Here is a 21,595-nt window from a genome sequence, read left to right as displayed (position 1 = left end):
ATTCTGTTTTTTATATTAATTTTTTTTTTTTTTTTTTTGAAAACCCAATGAAATCAAAGTAGCGAAAAAAACTGATCAGTTTAACATCAGTTTATCTCCTCCAAAAACTGAGATGGGGAGATGGAAACCCTGAACGGAGTCCTAATGAGGTCTGACAGCAGCCTCAGGCTGCATCCGCACGGGCTACAACATCTCACTACAAAATCATCGCTACAATGTGAAGCCCAGGGTTTCCCAATGGTTCTTTCACATGAGCGATGTTCTGTAGCCCGTACGGATGCAGCCTGAGGCTGTTTTCATACGAGCGATTTACCCAACGCAAGTTCTGTTGGATTGAGAGATGGACAAAACGCGCACGGGAAAAAGAACCCATTCATTGTGATGGGAGGATTCACCTGAGCCATTCGTGTTTTGTTTCTTTCAATAATATTTATTTGGTTTGATTTTTTCATAACCGTCACTAACAAGTGAAGAGGTAGAATAACAAGGAAGTCCAGTCAGAACATTCCAATAGAGGTGTAACTCATGTCATAAATGAAGTAGGTTATGGGGTAAAAGTATAATCTAGTGGTTTAAAGAAAGGAGTGAAAGAGAAAGGTAGAGAAATAACTTGTACTAGGTAAAACAAAGACAAAGGTTATAGATGTAGTTCTTGGGAATTACCAACCATCTGATAGAAGCATAGAAGCAGAAACATATAACAACCATCCAGATATACACCGACTACAAGATATCCAGGCTCTCCATAGTTACAGGAATTTCGAGAATCTAGATGTGATACTTGCAGACATTTCTCTATCTATCTATCCATCTATCTGTCTGATAGCTATCTATCTATCTATCTATCTATCTATCTATCTATCTATGTCTATCTATCATCTATCTATCTCATATCTATTTATCTCTCTATCATATCTATCTATCTCATATCTATCTATCTATCTCTGTATCATATCTATCTATCTCTCCTATCCATCGGTCGGTCTATCTATCTATCTTCGATTCATCTATCTATCTATCTATCTATCTATCTATCTATCTATCTCATATCTATTTATCTATCTTATATCTATCTATATCATATCTATCTATCTATCTCTTGATCATATCTATCTATCTCATATCTATCAATCTATCTATCTATCTCATATCTATCTATCTATCTATCTATCTATCTATCTATCTATCTATCTATCTATCTATCTATCTATCTATCTATCTCATATCTATCTATGTATCTATCTATCTATCTCATATCTAGCTATCTATGTATCTATCTATCTCTTATATATCTATCTCACATCTATCTATCTATCTATCTCATATCTATCTATCTATCTCTGTATCATATCTATCTATCTCTCCTATCCATCGGTCGGTCTATCTATCTATCTTCGATTCATCTATCTATCTATCTATCTATCTCATATCTATTTATCTATCTTATATCTATCTATATCATATCTATCTATCTATCTCTTGATCATATCTATCTATCTCATATCTATCTATCTATCTATCTCATATCTATCTATCTATCTATCTATCTATCTATCTCATATCTATCTATGTATCTATCTATCTATCTATCTATCTCATATCTAGCTATCTATGTATCTATCTATCTTTTATATATCTATCTCACATCTATCTATCTATCTATCTATCTATCTATCTATCTATCTATCTATCTATCTATCTATCTTATATCTATCTATCTTATATCTATCTCCTATCTATCTATCTCATATCTATCTCATATCTATCTCATATCTATCTCATATCTATCTCATATCTATCTCATATCTATCTCATATCTATCTCATATCTATCTCATATCTATCTCATATCTATCTATCTATCTATCTATCATATCTATTTATCTCTCTATCATATCTATTTATCTATCTATCTATCTATCGATCTCGCCTATCCATTGGTCTATGTCTCTATCTATCTATCTATCTCCCATCTATCTCCCATCTATCTTCTATTTATCTATCTCATATCTATCTATCGTCTATTCATCTATCTATCTATCTATCTATCTATCTATCTATCTTGATCAAAGTTATAGTTTTTCCTATATTGGAGATGTCAGTACTTTTCCAGGGTCTAAGTATAACCAAGTTTGATAATGCCAGCACTTTGCGTCCCAGAATTGAAAACTTTGGCAGGATTACATGGGAACTAATATCCATCCAAGCTAGCGAGGGAGATTTCTGGACTGTGTAACCAACAAAAGAAAATAGTAACTAAAACACAGAGTCCCAATACTGCTGACGGAAAGGGCAGCCCCACAATATATGTACAAGGTGATACATGCACAATAATCTCCAGCAGTCAGCCAAGCAATTAGTGTATATAGCTAGACGGATTGGTATATACTGGTAACACCATCTCAGTGGGATACATGAGTGCTACACTTGAGTGCTTTATGGGTCAGATAGAAAGTTTACTTCCATTCCCTGTCACTATATTTTTGACCTAACTCCCTTCCCCACTCTTTCAGAGGGTATGTTTTTTGGAAACTATGGTAGCATGATCGAGTAGCATTGCATATAAAGTCTTTCATCCTTCAGTTCCTTTAGAAAATATTGGAAATGTATTTAGATTGCCCCGCAGAAGTAGAGGTTCAACTATATATATGTATGTAGGAAACACTATATTCACAAATATTTGTATTGGTCCCCTGAGGTCAGGTGGTATTGAGTTTTTAGTTGCTCCAATGGAACATGAGATTCCTCCATTGATGTGTGAATGTAGAGATACCGGACGATCTCCAAGTTGAAATATTTCGATATGAAAGGTCATATTGAAACAAGTCTAAAGGAATATATTCTTTTAGGAAAGAGCTTTGGGGCTTCAACAAGTCATGGAACTTTTCCCATTCTTTTAAGCATGTTTGATTTAGTTGAGGTAAATGAGATGGTAAAGGGAAATGCCGCAAGGGGACTATAAGCAAAGATTTGATGAAGAGGCTAAGTAATGTTCGATGTGGACCCAATGTTTCTGCTTCTCAGACCTCCGCAGTTGGGAAACAAGAGTAGCTATATAATAGTCTTGGCCTAGACCTCCCACCCATCTCTCATTAGTAAGTATGGTGCTGGTCACCCGAGGTTTATGTTGAGCCCATACAAATTGAGATAGGATTCTGGCCATGTTTGTAATAAAGGTTGTGGTAGTTCCATAGAGCGGGTACAAAATACTTGTAGCAATTTTTGCAATAAAAGCATTTTGAAAGTGACGATTCTGCCCATCCATGATATCTGGAATAAGATAGTCTTTGGGAGTCTTCCTACAATACTTTAAATGTAGGATCAACATTGAATTGATAACGTTTTTATGTAGAGCGGTTATTGTTATGGTATTGTATACCTAAAAGGATGCTTACTTTGTAGATAATGTAGCCGGTCATTGGGGATATTCATAGGCAAGATTTGGGATTTCTGTGCATTTATCTGGTAGTAAGATATTTGTCCGAACTCTTTTATAATCTCCAATGCATTATCAAGAGATGGTATGGGATCTATTAACATCTAAATGATCATCTGTGTATAAGATGTTAGGTGCGAACGGTCTCCCATCTGTATTCCTTTAGGTAAAATATCTTCTTTGAGGGCTTGGGCTAATGGTTCTATGGACTATATAAGACCAGCCATTTGGTGGTGCCATTAGTAATTTTGAAATAATCTGATAAAGCTTCCTTAGTAGAGATGAGCGAGCATGCTCGCTAAGGCTAACTGCTCGAGTGAGTAGTGCCTTAGTTGAGTATCTGCCTGCTCGTCTCTAAGGATTCGGCTGCCGGCGAGGGTGACAGGTGAGTTGCGGCAGTGAGCAGGGGGGGGGGAGCGGGGAGGGGGAGAGAGGGATCTCCCCTCCGTTCCTCCCCGCTCTCCCCCGCCGCTCCCCGCCCCCTGCCGGCACCCGAATCTTTAGAGACGAGCGGGCAGATACTCGACTAAGGCACTACTCACTCGAGTAGTTAGCCTTAACAAGTATACTCGCTCATCTTTATTCCTTAGTAAACGCTCACGCCTAAGGGTTTGAATACAATGCAGATATAGCTTTAACCCCCTAGTGACAAGCCTATTTTTTGTACTTATTAAAGGGGTTCTTTCATTAGAAAACAAGAATTCAATACTTACCTATTCAACCCATCAGTCTTCTCCTCACCCCTCTTCTCCTGGCTCCTTCTGTCCCCCGGATCGTCTCACCTCCAGCCAGATAGATCCTCTTCTTCTGGTGACGAAGCTTGCATCGGCAGCATTCTCCCTCCTGCAGGTGGTCACTAGTGACGTAGCGTTCATAGCCTAGCAGGGAGTGCTGAGCTATTGCAGAGACTGTGCGTGCGTGCGTGCTGTCCTTTTGCAATAGTACATGAAACTGGATTTTTTTTCTTTAAATTAAGCTTTCTTGAACTTTTCTTGATGCTATTTTTAATCACTCAATGGGACCTGAAGATGCGATAGTTCAATTGCTACAATAGTACATTGCATTACTTATATAGTGCATTCTACTAAACCTATGACAGCAGTCTATTACAATCTTCCTGAGGTGGGGTCTAATAGGTTGACTTACATGGCAGATGATGAGGCTTTTGTCAGGCTTCCAGCTGCAACGGGAACCCATTGGTACCTTGTGATTTTGCTGAGGGAGTGTTGATATCTGGCAGAAAGGGTCCCATTCCCCTGTCATCTGCTTACATGCTGCAGTTGTTATTGATTGTGGCATGTAAGGGGTTAAGCTGCCAGGATCTAAGGTTTCTCTGCTTCTGGCTGTTATAGCTGAAACCTGGCTGTCAGTAGTTAGCTAAGCCATTGCCTTAAAAACTTGTATGTGCAAATTAAAAGCCTATTAGTGAGATCAGTAGAAAGGCGTATTGGCCATCACTAAGAGGTTAACCCTTTCCAATCCACTGTCTGACGTCTTAAGACATTATGATTTAAGGCTGTACAGCTCAGATGTTGGAAGACATCCATCAGGGTTCTCTTACTGTATATTGCCAGCCTCTCTGCTGTCGGAACCCATCCAACGTGTCACTTCATGCAGTACTGGCTTTAGCCAGCAGATAGCGCCATTGTATAATGGAGAAAAAGAGTAACCCCCCCCCCCCCCCCTAGGAAAAGCAGCATACAAATTGGATTGGAAAGGGTTAAGATAAAGGCCACCAAAGTTGTGGTGGGGCGTCTGGCTGCTTCCGTAGTTTAGGAAGGGTAACTGTTAAGGCATGTTGGCTTTCTTTAGGAAAGGAGCCTTTTGTAACCGCTAGCTGAAAGGTCCTGCACAAGTGTGAGGATGGAATATGTTGGAAAGTCTCCTAGTAGGCGTTCTGGGTACATAGACATCTCTGGGTACATGGTCTACTAGTCTGTGCGCCCAGTCCATTATAAGATCCTGCAAGGGACCATCCGCTAGCAGTGATCCCATGGGATTTTGCAAATAGTGCATCAACTCATAAGCAGAGGCCTTCTATCGTGGCGTGGTCTGTCCTTTAGGTCCGCCACTTTATTGAAGTTTCTCAAGTTCTGATTCCAAGTTATAATGTGGGTGTTTTATTATGGGATGATGTGACTTCTGCCATTTTAGTCTTCTTATGGGTCATCCTGTTTACGGCTTCAGCGATTGCCGCGTTAAGGGGTTGGATAAGTGGAACGTAAGGAAATGTGTAAGGCTTTCATCATTGTTCTCATGGCCGTATCCATCACTAATGTGTCATTAACAGGAATATCGTCAGAAACATGAGTGATGGCGGGTGGTATAGCTTTAGAATACGTTAAACCACGGCCATCTGAGTTGCTTTAATTAGTTCTTTAGTAAATTTCACACACATCATTTCTGTCACACATTATATCAACACACCTGTCACCTGTATCATACATATGACACACATCATGCAGCATGTACCATACATATTAAACCTGCTATACATATCACACCTGTCACATATATCACACCAATCATGCATATTCTGCATTTTATACATATCAGACCTCTGAGCTGATAAGGGATATTGTGTCCCATATTGTATATGTTGTGTCCTTACAGATTGCTATACTCTCTCTGTTGTGTTTCCCTCTAGGCCCTCGTACTCGGAGCTGGACGTTCGGGATTACTTGTGGCAGATAATAAGCGCAGTGGAGTTTCTGCACGGCAAGCAAATCCTCCACTTGGACCTGCGGTCCGAAAACATCATCGTCACGGAGCACAAACTGCTGAAGATCCTGGACTTCGGGAATGCTCAGTACTACTACCCTGATAAAGTGACCACCCCCCAGAGGTACACGGATTTCGTGGAGACCATGGGTAAGACTCAAGTACTGCGAGTCACAAGTGTTATCAGTGCAATGTGACCCCAGGGGCAAGAAATGGAGCTTCATCCAAGGCTTACGGGTTAAATAAGGGGGTCAAAACCTGGCAAGTTAATGGTTGAGGTCAGTGGTCAGTTGGCTTTAGATTTGGGCTTCCTACACATGGCCGAGCATGATATTGGGCCATGAAACTCGGTTCAATATTGCGCTCATGAACGTGCGAGGTTGCGTTCCTCCAGTGCAGCTTTCAGCCGCAGCGGAGCATTGGCAAGTGCTTCCCATTGTTTTCAATGGGAAACCCTGCATTGCACTTACGTGCACCTCTCACGCCTTGCAATGTGTTTTATGGTCCCATAAAAAGCAATGGACGATGCGTTGCAAAGAACGCACAAAGTTAGAACATGGCAAGAGTTAGAGCATGCCACAGAAACGCAATGCGGTGTGAGAAAAAAATTGTTCATGTATATAATAACTCCATTGAAAAGAATAGGGTTCATATTCGTGCGTCTCGCAACACACAACTCTCACGCTATTTTCTCGGCCGTGTGAAAGCGGCCTTAGTGTCATGTTCAGAGACTTTGCTAGATTTAACCCCTTAAGGATGCAATCTTTTTTTTTTAATTGCTCCACCCTATCATCGCACGGCGTGTGAGGTGCCCTGAGTGTGATGCGAGGTTTACCCATTAAAACAATGGGGGACGCCCTGCGATCCTTTCAGCCGCGGTGGAGGATTGCTACTTACCCGAAGTGATGCAGGGCAGTTTTAACACAAAACCGTCTTGCATCCGCTGGGGACATCGCACTCTTCCGTGGGAAATTAGCCTGATTATAAAAAATGTAATCTCTTTAAAAATAATTTTCTGCACCGTCTTCTGACTGCCAGAACGTTTTTCGTCGATGGGGTTATTTGAATGCTCATTTTTTGGGTGATGACCAGTGATTTTCTATTGGTACTATTTTGGAGTACATTTGACTTTTTGGAAATGCAGTGACCAAGAAAAGTACATTTCTGACGTTGTGTATTATTTTTCTGATGACATTCACAATGTGGGATAAATATTGTGTTATTTTGATAGATTAGACTTTTATATACGGGGTTTATGGTGACCCTATTACATGTGTAAAAAAAAATGTAATATTTAGGTTTGAATTTATGGATTTAGAATTAGGATTACAGTAGGGCCAGTTTCAGATTTTGCATTTTGGTGGGTATTACCTTATTGATGTAGGAACGTTTCTCTTCTTCAGCTCCGGAGCTGCTGGACGGGCAGGGGGCAATTCCACCCACTGATATCTGGGCGGTCGGGATCACAGCATTTATCATGTAAGTGTTACCCTGATATGTGCCACCCGCACTGCCGATTATACACACTCATTGTAAAAACAATCCCTCCCCTAGAAGTTGTCGGAATTGAATGAAGCTTTCTCTGTGTGTTTGTAACATGGATATAAGTGATTACAATATCAGAGCAAAATGAGAATTTATTGCAGAAAACTGAACCCTTGTAGAGAAGCTCTAGTACCCTGTTGTACCATCTCTAGCTTGGATACAAGATGTGATACAGGCAGGCATGGAGGCTCCAGTACTCTGTTATACCACCTCTAGCTTGGATACAAGATGTGATACAGGCTGGCATGGAGGCTCTAGTACCCTGTTGTGTCATTTCTAGGTTGGATACAAGATGTGATACGGCCGGGCATGGAGGCTCTAGTACCCTGTTTTACCGCCTCTAGCTTGGGTACAAAATGTGATACAGGCGGGCATGGAGGCTCTAGTACCCTGTTCTACCACCTCTAGCTTGGATACAAGATGTGATACGGGTAGGCATGGAGGCTCTAGTACCCTGTTATACCACCTCTAGCTTGGATACAAGATGTGAACAGGGGGGCATGGAAGCTCTAGTACCCTGTTGTACCACCTATAGCTTGTATACTAGATGTGATACAGGTGGGCATGGAGGCTTTAGTACCCTGTTGTGTCGTTTCTAGGTTGGATACAAGATGTGATACGGTCGGACATGAAGGCTCTAGTATCCTGTTGGGCCACCTCTAGCTTAGATGTAAAATGCAATACGGGTGGTCATGGAGGCATACAGGTTCTGTTTTGTATTCTGCAGTATATCAGTCCACATTTGCTATAACTGAATCTTTAGATTATGCGAACTCGTAGGCTGTTTAAGTTGGCATCCCAGATGGTCCCATACATGTTATATTGGCTATAAATATAGAGACCGGGCAGCCGCGGAAGTGTGACAATATTGTGGAGACATTCCTGAGACCCCCTTGTGTGTGCGGCCGAGCATTATCCTGCTGCCTCTTGGAAGCCGCCATGAGAGGAACACATGTGGCTGCAGGATGTCCTGAACATATCGCTGAGCTGTCATTGTCCCTCCTACCACTATAAGGGGGGACCGACTGTTATATGCGATGGACCCCCCAGACCATCACACCAGCAGGGGGCAGTGTGCCGCTCCACAGCAAAGGCAGGATTGAGGCGCTCACCCCGAGGCCTTCAGACACGAACACGGCCAATGCTGTGCCTAAACTACACCTAAGTTCCATATACGGTTCCACGCCATAGCAGTCCAGTTTTATTGTTCACAACACAAGAGTTGAATGATGTCAAAGGCCGTACATGTAGTGGGGGCTGTGAGACCAAATGTCCTTCAACCAAACGCATGGAAATGGTTAGGCTAGACACAGAGGTGTAATGATGGTGCCACCTGTCTCTGGATTGTGTGACAATAAAACAGTTGGAGCTGCTTGTGCTTGTCGGACGATCAGATGATCCTCTCTACTGGTGGTCTGTCAGGGACATCCTGAGCCCGGTCACCTTGTGTGCCCTCACACATCTACTGGTCCCAACACCTCCTAAAAAGTCTGGTCAGAACGGCCCGGTGGTGGCAGTTTGTTGATACGACCATCCAGCTTCTCGCACTCCAATAATGCACCCCTCTCAGATTCTTGTAAACCGGGCAAAAGCTCTTCTCTACGTCGTAGAGGCGTCTAGTGGTCAACAAGCTCCACACACGCGGAAGAAGAGGTCACTACACACAAATAGTAGTGTATGCTTATATATTCAGAAGCCATATCAACATACCCTACTGGTCAAAAGTTTTAGAACACCTCAATTTTTTTCAGTTTGTATTGATAGTTGCACAGTTTAATGTCTCAAATGTACTTTGAAATGAGAGCACAGAACAAATAAAGAAGTTAAGATAAATACAAATAATGGATTAACTTTGTTGCAGCAAACTAAATCTAGATTTTTGACTCTTCACAGTCGCCCCCTGTAGCTGATATAGCAGCTTTACACCATTGAGGTTTTCTTCATACAGTTGCATTCAGATATTGTTCAGAAATTTCTTCCCAACATTGTTGCAGAAGTTCCCACAAATGTGCTGCACTTGTAGGTTGCTTTCCCTTCACCCTTCTGTCCAGTTCATCCCAAACAAGCTCAATGGAGTTTAAGTCTGTATACTGTGCATCCATTCCATTCTTTGAAGCCTACTGGCTTCTTCTCATCTTCTCAAGTAGTTGTGACTTAACCTATAGGTATATTTTGGATCATTGTCTTTCTGTAATATGAACCCCTGACCAACTAGGTGTACACCAGAGGGTATTGCATGGCATATCAAAATGCTGTGGTTGCCCTTTTTGCAGCTGTCCTTGATGTGTTTCCTGAAAAAAGCCCAATAAATTATGATTGTTACATTTAAGGTTACAGTTTTCATAATATATTTAGGTTTTTAACTTACTTTTGAAACTTTGAAACATTTCACATTATTTGCTGGACATGAACCATGTTAATGTAAAAAAAAAACTGGAAAAATTGAGGTTTTCTGAAACTTCTGACCAATAGTGTACATCTACCGCAACACAATACTGTATAGCAGAGCATGCTTTATTCAGACACTGAACCAACAGAGGGCAGCAGCGCTGTGATGTGAGCTTCTGCAACCAGAATGCTAGCAAGAAACCAAGGGAATTGAGAGTGCAGCTCTAGACCTGAACAGAGTATAAGGCATGATGGAACAGAATTACGGGTGTACCTCTGAATGTGGCTGGAGTATATAATATAGTATAACAGCAGAATCGTGAGTGCAGCTCTGAGTGTGACTGGATCAGATGTCTCAAGATCTGTTCATGAGTTTACAGCATTCCTTTGCATTATAGTCAGACACTGTGTTATCTGCTCTGCATGTACCATATGTGTACTGTATCCGTATGCTTCCCACATACACAGAAGACTTCCAATCCTTCCAAGCTGTCCACAGGCGATGCAGTATCCCGCGGCGAAGCTCAGTCGCGGGAGCCGCCACCGAATCTCCACCGGCCAGCCCTATCTAATAGATAGGCTGACCGCAGAGAATCGGGGCAATTCGAATTGCCCGCCACAAGCAGAGAATCGCAATGATTCTCTGCTCGGGGACAGGTGCCGGCGCTTTCCAAAGCAATGCTATGGGAAGCGTCGGCCGGCGAATACACTGCCGTGGACAGGGGGACTTAGACTACTTGTGTGCAGAGCCTGACATGGCCAATAACAGGGAAACAAGGAAGATGGAACAATACCTCTGCAGCACCACCGATTGGATGGCAGCAATCCTTCACATCAATGTATGACTTTTTAACAAGTCTGTCAAACAATGATTGGGAATAGAAATTGTTTCCTATTCCCAATCATTGTTTCACAGACTTGTTAAAAAGTCATACATTGATTTGAAGGAATGCTGCCATCCAATAGGTGGCGCTGCAGAGGTATTGTTCCATCTTCCTTATTTGTATGAACTACCCAGAGGAGTGTGCATGGCCTTATTATAAGTCTCCTCACTCACCTTTCAGTTGTCTTCTGATGATGCCCACCCCGACTCACTCACCCCCTAGATGTCTCCACTAGAGATGAGCGAACCTACTCGGTTCGGGTGTTTTTGAACTCGAGCACCGATTTTTCTGAGTAACTCACTACTCGGACGAAAAGATTCGGGGGTCGTCGTGGTGGAGCAGGGGGTAGCAGTGGGGAACAGGGGGGGCCTCTCTCTCCCCCCCACCTCCCCTCACTCCCCTCTGCAACCCCCCGCTCACCCCCGGCGCCCCTCATCTCTATTCTCCACACAATTTTTTGGTGCTCTCCTTAAGGAGACACGACACTCCTCTTGACCCACATAATAACAGGAAACAATGGACTAGTCAAGGAGGTAATGCTGTTTTACCCATCTCTCCCTTGTCTTCCAGGTTGAGTGCTGATTATCCTTTCAGCTGTGAGTCGGAGTCGGAGCTGGACAAGGGAATAAAGAAGGGACTGGTCAGATTCAGTCACTGTTATGCCGGGTTGTCCGGAGGAGCCGTGCGTTTCCTGCAGAGCACGTTATGGGCAAATCCCTGGTATGAGTCTCACCCATTGGTCACAGCCGGTACCTCCTGCCGCCTGCGCTTGTAAAGATTCGTCCCATCAGGTGGTCGTTCCACTAGTTATTCATAGGATCATAGCAATAATGACCAAACACAACGTCACTACAGACATACAGATCTCCGACCGACTGCTCAGTCTCAATACAACTGATTGTAGTGCGGAGCGTGACACAAGTTATTACATGGCGCCCATGACATAAGTTATTATATGGGGTTTGCGGCAAGAGTTAATGCATGGGATCTGTGATGGGAATCCCGGTAACACAAGCACCCCCCCCCCCCCCCCAGTACCAACAAAATCTTATGTTAATAAATATAGTTATTATAGGCTTCATCAATAAATGAACTCAATACATAAAGAATTACGGAATTTCATAAACTTATAAGCATTAAAATCCAATAAATAACGAACAAAATAATAATAATCTTTATTGATATAGCGCCAACATATTCCGCAGCCATGTACCTTGTGCACCCCTGATAAGGATGACTGTGGCTGCATTCTAGCACCCCTAGTACAGCTGCAACACCCAGACCTCTAGATACAACGCTTCGCTGATCTACGTTTGGAAATATGCAATGCGCAGGTACAATGGCTGTAGGAAGCCGGCGTTATAGATGGATTCACCCTGTAATATTATATACTTTGTACATTTTGTTGCTTCTTTGCTGTCTGCCTGTTTTATCTATAAGTACAGTGACCTGATTTTCCTGCTTTGTCGTCTCCAGGGGGCGCCCCTCACCCTCCGACTGTCTAAAGATGCCGTGGCTGCAGGAAGCCGGACTGGCCACGTCACAGGAGCCACCAGTCATATTTCCCAGTGCAAAGCTGAAGAGCTTCCTGCATGAGAGAAGGAAACGGGAGGCGTCGAGCGTGCAGAAGATCCAGTGACCTCCGTCCCGCATCTGTAGTCTCTCTTTAGAAAGCTGTTGGGCAAGAAAGCACAATGGATTCTGTATACAGCGCCCTCTCCTGCCAAAGGGCCATATCTGGGGATAGGAGGGCCCTGCCATTATTTGTACCCCCTCTCATTGATCCCCTTCCCTTGTTTGCTAACTTTGCAGTGCCTGTTAATAAGGGGGGCTGTGCAGGAGCCAATCTGAACTCAACCCTCATTTTGTACTGGGCAGCCATCAACATCACAGGACAGAGTTACATATAGCCACATCCTGTATACCAGGATCTCCCACACTTCAGCCATTATATAATCGTTATATCACGTAGCACATAACTTTTACTGTGTGGAGTTTCTATGTAAACATTTACTAACCGTTTCTGTTGTACCCGGGATGAGACCGGGGAACACGACCCATGTCCTTGGCATGGTGTCACAATGTCACGTTGATGCTGATGACGGAGGAGTGGATATTGTTGTTATTGCTATGCTAGTGGTTGTGAAAGGGTCACTTCAGGCTCCGCCTATCACATCAACGGATGGACCGCCGGCTCCGCCTATCACATCAACGGATGGACCGCCGGCTCCGCCTAGCACATCAACTGATGGACCGCCGGCTCCATCTATCTCATCAACTGATGGACCGCCGGCTCCGCCTGTCACATCAACTGATGGACCGCCGGCTCCGCCTGTCACATCAACTGATGGACCGCCGGCTCCGCCTATCACATCAACTGATGGACCGCCGGCTCCGCCTATCACATCAACTGATGGACCGCCGACTCCGCCTATCACATCAACTGATGGACCGCCGGCTCCGCCTATCACACCAACGGATGGACCACCGGCTCGGCCTATCACACCAACGGATGGACCGCCGGCTACGCCTATCACATCAACTGATGGACCGCCGGCTACGCCTATCACATCAACTGATGGACCGCCGGCTACGCCTGTCACATCAACTGTTGGACTGTGCGCCAGGCTGTTTTCAGCGGCAGTTTCAGAGTTAATGCTGCTGCTGTCTTTCTTCTTTATTTAGCGTTAAGGGAACAGATTTTTACCTCCGGTTGTGTGGAGTCACATTTATAAACCTGTTTATTGTTGTCAGATTTGTCTGTTTGATCTTTTTTCAATAAAGATTTGAGAAGTAATTTGACAATTGGATGATTTATTCAAGATTTAAAAAAAAAAAAAAAAAGAGAACTGCAAGGATTGTGCATCTGGTAGTATTATGCCGAGTTCGCATCCGTGTTGGAATGCCCGTTCGGAGGTTCCGTCGCAGAGCCAGCACAAAATACCGGTGGAAATAGCGCTGCGTGCGGCACTTTTTTTTTTCTTTAGAACAAATGAGCAGAAACTCAACAGATCCCATTATAGTCAATGGCGACCGTCCAGCGCTGTTCGGTTCCATCATAAGACGGAACCGTTTGGCCATAGGGTTCCCCTTTCATGCTCACCGAACGGGGCAGGAAAACAGAATCCCCAATGCAGGCGTGAAAGTCGCTTTACATGTATGATAATCTTTTAAAGAGAACGTAGCTTTTGTAATGGAAAATATTTAATTATGTCTAAAATGTTTGGTTATGTTATATGAATTTAAAACTACGCAATAACAGACAGCGTTGAAGTATACCAGGAGAAGCTACTTCACAAACTAGGTTGTGTAACTATACTGAGGGACATATGTCTAGATGAGATAAGAATATCAAGGAGCTTCCACATGTCAGCTCAAGGGGCCCTACCAAGAATATCAAGATACTAAGGGGGGGGGGGGGGGGGGTTGACGCCTCACATTAAGAATAGAGAATAATGTAAGTAACCATGAACTGGAGATATGTGAGTGTAAATATGTATATGTGTGTGTGTATATATATATATATATATATATATAAATAAGTGTATATGTGTGTGCCTATATGTATATAGATATATGTACACAAGTGATATTTGAAATATTACGCCACAGAATCATCATAAAATATATTGCACAGATCGCGTGACCATATTCGTAGCTAAGGGAGACATATGTTGAGATAGGATAAGGACTTCGAGCTACTTGGGCCCCTCAGCACTCCGTCAAGAGATTATTCACTGCTGACTTGGAAGTTTCTAGAAGGTATGCAAATGAAGGATCAGAATGTATCCAGTGAATGTCATGTAAGTAACCAATCAGAGGTCGGATTGAGAACTGTGTAAAGAACTATGATATTTCTTGTATTAATGAGATGTATCCAATGGACACGAAGAAGGGTTAAGTTGACCTATGAGAAATGTTGGATTAGAAACTAACCAATAAACTGCATAGTTAATTGACCAATGATGCTGCGACACCCCAATGCAAGGGGGCTATAAATAAAGAAGCCCGACATCGATTGGGTGGGAATTCTTTGATGAATCCATAACTGTGTGGGCTCTGTCATTTAATTCCTCCATCATATGACGTACTGAAGTCTAGGTGTGGCAGCCCTACTGCACGGGTCACCTGGACTTCAGTCACAGGGTATACTCTACTGTCCCTCATCAGGCTATCGCCGTAGCATGGGTCATATGACGTCATTCACAAGGTACACTCCGCTTTCCCTAGACGGCCATATATTTTTGCCGTAACATTTTACCCCCAACAGCTTGCAGATATCACTCGGTGTCTTCACCCCCTACAGTGCTGATATGGAACCATCTTATCTTTCAAAGAGGAGAAGGGTCCGTTACTCCTTCCACCCTAGTTTGTGCTTCCCAACAGGGTGCACATGATGTGCATCAGATGCCCACTTCCAGTCCAGCGGCGGATGGTGATGCAACTTCCTGTTCCGGCCTTCTAGTAATCGAGGCTGTTCCGGGCTCCATTCCAAGGCTAGAGCTAAGTAGGGACTTTCCTGGGTGGAGGGATATGACGCAGTATTCAGGATACGATGCAGCAGAAGTGTACAATATTTATTTAAGAACATGGAAAGAAAAGTGAACAATCGAATTATACAGATTAAGCAATGGAACTTTTACCAACAGATACCTAGGTGCCATCTACTGCCAAGTAGAACTTCCAAAGAATTTTACTTTGCACACAATACGAGGTAACACAATAGTCTGGTAACCATATCAATAACACTAGGCTAATGCCAGTCCGCTTTCATAGAAAGGCAGATTGCAAAATTGCGTTAACACTCCAATACTAGCAATATGGCATTTTAGGAAATATCCTGCACAGAACCAACTGGAGACATCTCTATTACCTACGACCCGTGCACCTCCCTGTAACAAAATCTGAATCCGTAAGCGGCAGCTACATCAGTTTGGTGCACAACCAATTTCCATGGTGCAGTTTGTGTCTTCAGCAAAAGGCCTAACTATTTGTGTCTGACGGTGTGCACATCTAGCGTTTGTGTTGAAACCGGTCTCACTTACGGTTTTTAAAGCAGGGCATGCAGCTTCTAATGATATCGGTTACTTCACAGAGTTGCCTGGGGGTCAGGGAGCACTCCTATTAGTACTTGGGTTGATTCTGGTCCAGTCTTCGGTAGTTCTGTGGCTGTGTCCTCTACGCCAGCAGCCCCTCCTTTTCCTGTCTGCCTTCTTTCTTCTCAGCTTGTCAGGCAGCAGCTCCTTTTACTGTGCTTCAGTCTCTGTACTCCTGTTGCACAGAATAAATTGGCCATACCTCAGCCAATCAACTAGCATCCTTTGAGCATGCTCAGTTCTGATGAACCGAAATTTGGCATACATTTTGGTGCATCTCCCAGTTTGTCTCCATGGCAAACTTAACCCTTTAGGGTGATTTCCTTACACTGTGAGAGGGAGGAGGATGCTGCAGTCTGAGTCTGTGTATAAGAGGAGCAGCCGCAGAAGGGAGACCTCTGGTGGGCCCAGAGCACACAGCACTGCTCTGACCTCACTTATGGATGCACCACGCACTCAGCAGTAGAGAGAAAATGTACAGAAGTAGGTTTACTCTTCATTCCTGATTGCTCCACATCTACATCTGTGCTTAAAGAAAATGGAGATGAGTAGGAGTAGCTGCTAAAACCTAAGTTCTCAACCTGTAGTAGTTCAATTACAGGGGGTACAAGCTCATCACGCTATGCTTTACCTTACCGACATCACCAACCAAAGGTACGTGATCACCCCTGGCTTGAGCCGCAGCGATACAAGGAGGGTTAACCATCGACTGTAAAGATATTAAGATATTAGACAGTGAAGCCAAAACAGGAGTCAGTTGGGAAGAGTAGAACTCCCCAGTTGTTCGCAACGATTCAGGATTCTGTCCATGGTCCATGCTCGGAGGTGTAACCGTCTGCTGTGGAAGTCAGACATCACCTGCTACGGCTGAAGGACCCAACGATGTTGGTCTTGCTCAGACGGCGGCGCAGGAAAGCCCAGATGCCTCAGACCCACTGCCAGCCCAAGCAAAGGAGGAGGAAGGCCCTGCTGTGTCGGAGAACCTTGTTGCCCCGACGCTCCACCACTAGCATATGCTGAAGATGTGAAGGCAAAGACTTAAATTGCTGAGGGTCACACTGGGATGACTGCAGTGGGTGCTGTCCTGAAGTCCCCTCCGGCTACTGGGAAATCCATGACCACTGCCCTGGAAGCGCCGCTTAAGAACCCCCACCAGATGGAGGAGCAGTGACACAGATTTTGACGTGGATCCGCAGCAGATTTCACTTCTTCAATTGAAAGGGTTAAATCTGCTGTGAATCAGCGGAAAAGCCACTGCAAATCTACCACGTGTGAACATACCCCGGTCCCTGGCCCCAGCTCACACCCGAAGTGACGCACACCCCTCTTCACTTTTTTTTGTTAATTTAGATCAGTGTTTCCCAACCTCAGTCCTCATGGAGCCCCAACAGGTCATGTTTTCAGGATTTCCTCAATGTTACACAGGTGATGTAATTATCATCAGTGCCGCAGGTGTTCTTACCATAGGATATTCTGAAAACATGACCTGTTGGTGGTCCCTGAGGACTGGAGTTTGGGAAACATTAATGTAGGGCTTATTCAGACAGGTGTATATCGGTCAGGTTTTCACGCCTGGCCAATATACGCTGTCCCTCTCTGCAAGGGGAGGAGGCGGGCCGAGAGCAGCGCACTGAGCTCCCGCCCCTCACCACTGTTTGCAATTAGAGGGGGTGCGTGGAACCTAGTTCCGCCTCTGTCTTGCCCCTCCTATTGCAAGCAGTGGCGAGGGGCAGGGAGAGGGAGCAGGAGCTCAGTGCACTGCTCCCGGCCCAGCCAGCCTTCACCCCTTGCAGAGAGAGACAGCGTATATCAGCCGGCTGTAAAAACCCAGCCGATATATGCCTGTCTGAATAAGCCCTTAGACGTAGTAAAAAAGAAAAAAGCTTAAGAAAAAAAGTAGCAAACAGATTTTCTTTTGTTCTTTTGGTTAGAACACCTTTTAGGCAGCGTTACTCCATTGTTATATCCAGCTCTGAGCCTGATTGTAACTGACTCATGCTCCAACCCATGTAGGTTGTATATGGAAGCATTATTTCTGACCCAGCTTCTAAGCCAGAGAGAATATCCACAGGTGGTGATCAAGGCCGTAGACTTGGCCGGCGCTACCCATTGCGATCTAGCCACCTTGCTAACATATCTGCACTTGCCACTCTTGCAACTCTTTAGACCTGAAGCACCCATTTTCTTAGAGCCATCATGAGCGGCTGCAGCAGTTACCCTGGGCTGAGGCCGCACACTCGGCCCTGTAACTGCACACTCCCTATGGTATTGAAGATTGGACCTGCCTTGACAGGTACAACAGGATGCCCGGGGAATAAGGCAAAAGCAGTATCAGCTTATGGAAAAATAAAGACTCCACGCCAAGGTTGGTGTCACACGGGTGTAAGGACATTTACGCTGTGTATTTGTGCAATCAGCATTGTGATTTTGTGGGTTTCACCGTAATGGGCAATTAAGTTAATGAGCTTAATAAATGCTGTGTTCGTATGTAAATGTGCAGAGAAAATAGGGCACGCTGGGTTTTTTTTGCACGCACAATGGGTTCTATTCACTGCGTATTGCGTGCGCCAATTTTGTGCGCACAATACGCTACACAAATACGCCCATGTGACACAGACCTAAGTTGTACTCCCTGAAGCTAGGGGGCTCCTGTACTCCAGTGCAGGCACAAATACAAGGGTTAAAATCCACGGCAGATCTGCTACAAAAACGGCAGCAAAATACGTACCATCTAGGTGCAGACTTTGTAGCAGGTTTTCCACTGTAGAATGGCCGCAGCGAATACATCATTTGTGAAGGAGGCCTTAGACTCTCCTAAAAGAGGGAATACTCTCATCTCAGCAAGGATTTTTGGACCCAGTCCTTAACCCCAATGAACCAGTATTGCAGAGATGGTTCACAACCAAGGGCATGAGGGCAGCGAGCCCAAGCAAGGGTTCCGCCTGTGGCTGAGACTCCACAAAGCTGCAGCTGCCAATGGACGCATGATCTTGCCTATAGGATTGGCGAGATAGTGCTTCCCTTGGCAGCTGCGGCTGGGTGGCGTGTCAGCCGCAAGTATTTTTTATGTGGAAACCCACCCTTAGGGCTTATTCACACTAACACATTTGCGCAGCCCATTTCGCCCCCAAAATTTGCCCATTCACAGTGCAGTCATTAGAGCCCATTGATTTCATGTTACATATTTAGCTAATTTAACTTACTTGCCCATTGAAATCAACACACACACATGTAACAAATGCAGTAAAGCATGTACAGGCGCAGGGCCAAAATAACACCCATCATGCAAATGCTTGCAGAAATACGTTTATGCCTGTGCAGAGGCATAACTTGAAGCTCGTGGCCCCGATGCAAAACTTGTAACAGGGCCCCCAACTATAATGCTTTACTCATAGTAGTGGGCTCCCTATATGGAGAAGAGAGGCCTTATGGGCCCATTAAGGCTCCTGGGCCCGGGTGCAACCGCATCCCCTGCATCCCCTATAGTTACGCCCCTGTGCCTGTGTGAAGCAGGCCTCACGTGTGGACTTTAATAGGTAGCAGGTAATTGGATATCACAATACTGGATGCAAAATTACTTTCATTTGAAGGTTTTCTTCCTCCTGATTCTTCCTCCTTGTTGCCAGAATCTGCCGAGAACATATGTGTATTTTTTACTTCTTCATGTTAGTATCTAATCAGGTCGTCTTATAACTGGCTTTACATGGATACCGTCAGTGTACTCCTGTAACGCTCTGCTCCTGCCACCTGTAGTTCTACGGGTTTCCAGGAACACACTGCCACGGTGTGGAATGATTGAGCTGGTTGGGTGTGATGTTCTGCAGCCAGCCAATCACCAACGGTCTACTATATCTTAATACCAGCCCCTCTCACTAGAGCAGGGGTGTCAAACTCCTTTTTACTGAGGGCCACATCAGCCTTATGGTGACTTTCAAAGGGCCGATTCTAATTGTAAGACAGTATAGTAAAAGTGAACCCCATAGTGGCCCGATTGGTAATATGGTCCCCCATAGTGGACAGTGGTGCACACTATTAATATATATATATATATATATATATATATATACACACACACACACACAGTCGCCCACTATTCTACACATATACACGAAGACGCACACCATTGTACACATACGCACACTATAATACATATACTATATATGCAGATTTTATATATATATATATATATATATATATATATATATACACACACACACACACATACATACATATGCACACAAGGACACTTCTGCGTTTTTATACACATTTTTATACTTACCTGCATCCAATGTGGTCCCACTGGCAGGTATACCGGCTGCTCTCAGCCCTTCTTGGGGCCCTCCTGCATACTTGAGCTCCTGATGTTTCCCCAGGCTTGCAGCCATGAACAGAGGTAGGGCTAGTGAGAGGAGGTCAGCGCTGACCGGCTCTCACTCTGCAACTGCTCCTCCTCAGCGTCGCTCTCCTGGCTGCAGAGATTATGTTCTCTGCAGTTTTCTTCCCTCCTCCGCGGGCGTTGTCAGTCTGCTATCGACACTCCTCTACTACTGTCTGCACTAGACAGAACAAGCCGAGAGAAAATCGCATACTGACAGCAGCACAGAGGTGAGGGAACTTTGTGCACAGCCGGCGGGCCACAGAAAATGAGGTGGCGGGCTGGATTCGGCCTGCGGGCCTTGTGTTTGACATCTGTGCACTAGAGGGTGCTGGACATTTATCCATTATCCCACTTGGTGTTATGCGTGCTGCTAGTTTGAGTTGCTTTCCAACCTTCGCTGAAGATGGTCTGGACACCTGATCTTCCTGCCTGCTTGTTCTGCAGGCCTGTACTGCCTTTATCAGGTGTGGCCTCCAGCCATCTGATGTCCTGTATATTGTCAGGTGGGTGAGATCTCAGAACATGTTCCTTTTATGTCAGTTTGGCGTCTTACTCGCTTTCCACTCTATCAGTGTGGACACTTGAATTAGCTCTTGTTTTATCTATGCATGCATGAAGTTCCGAGTAGGGTCTTTCTTCTGTCTGTGAGGTAAGCAGACTTCAGGTGTGATCAATGACTTGTTCAATGTACTCAGTAGGTGAGGACTACACTTGGTGGGGACAGTATCCTGTTCAATGTGTATGTTGTATTTCCCTTGTGTTCCTGCCTCTTACCATCTAAGGCAAGCCCAGCCCCTAGGTTCCAGCTGGGGCCGTCCCTATTGGGATGATCGCCCCGCTTGTAGGCAGGGTTCCCTTTTTGTGGTTTTAGAGTAGGGACTCACAAGACAATGAGGACCCTTGTCGTAGGCTTGTGAGCTTACTACATATTCTGACCAAAATACAAACCAATACCTTGTATTTATTAGCAATTCCACTTACCTATGTGTATTTGTACTATTGGTAAGTATTCGGCCGGCTGGTGTTGGTATGCACGTTCAGTTTATGTATGTTGTTGGTGTCTGAGTGCAAATCCCTTTCCGTTTCCCTTTCAGCTCTTTATGTAGGTGGCTTTCATGTTGGTTGTTCTTCCCAGGATCCTCACGGAC

The 21,595-nt window shown here is 44.4% G+C and overlaps 1 protein-coding gene across 10 annotated transcripts in view; it reads left to right on the top strand.

Annotated features, from left to right (window-relative positions):
• OBSCN (obscurin, cytoskeletal calmodulin and titin-interacting RhoGEF) overlaps positions 1-13,770 on the top strand; it is a 281,462-nt gene extending 267,692 nt beyond the window's left edge. For all 10 annotated transcript variants that reach the window (XM_066585186.1, XM_066585185.1, XM_066585191.1 and 7 more), the window contains 4 exons: positions 6,083-6,306; positions 7,560-7,635; positions 11,544-11,693; positions 12,450-13,770. In XM_066585186.1, coding sequence (XP_066441283.1) covers positions 6,083-6,306; positions 7,560-7,635; positions 11,544-11,693; positions 12,450-12,612 — 613 coding nt within the window. In that variant the 3' untranslated portion in view covers positions 12,613-13,770. The remainder of the gene's footprint in view (positions 1-6,082; positions 6,307-7,559; positions 7,636-11,543; positions 11,694-12,449) is intronic.
• The last annotated feature ends 7,825 nt before the right edge of the window (positions 13,771-21,595 follow it).

Source organism: Eleutherodactylus coqui, chromosome 12 (genome assembly GCF_035609145.1).
Source record: "Eleutherodactylus coqui strain aEleCoq1 chromosome 12, aEleCoq1.hap1, whole genome shotgun sequence".
In the NCBI taxonomy this organism is placed as follows: Eukaryota; Metazoa; Chordata; class Amphibia; order Anura; family Eleutherodactylidae; genus Eleutherodactylus; species Eleutherodactylus coqui.
Note: the sequence above shows the minus strand (reverse complement) of the source record. Positions and strands in the feature narration are given on the sequence as shown.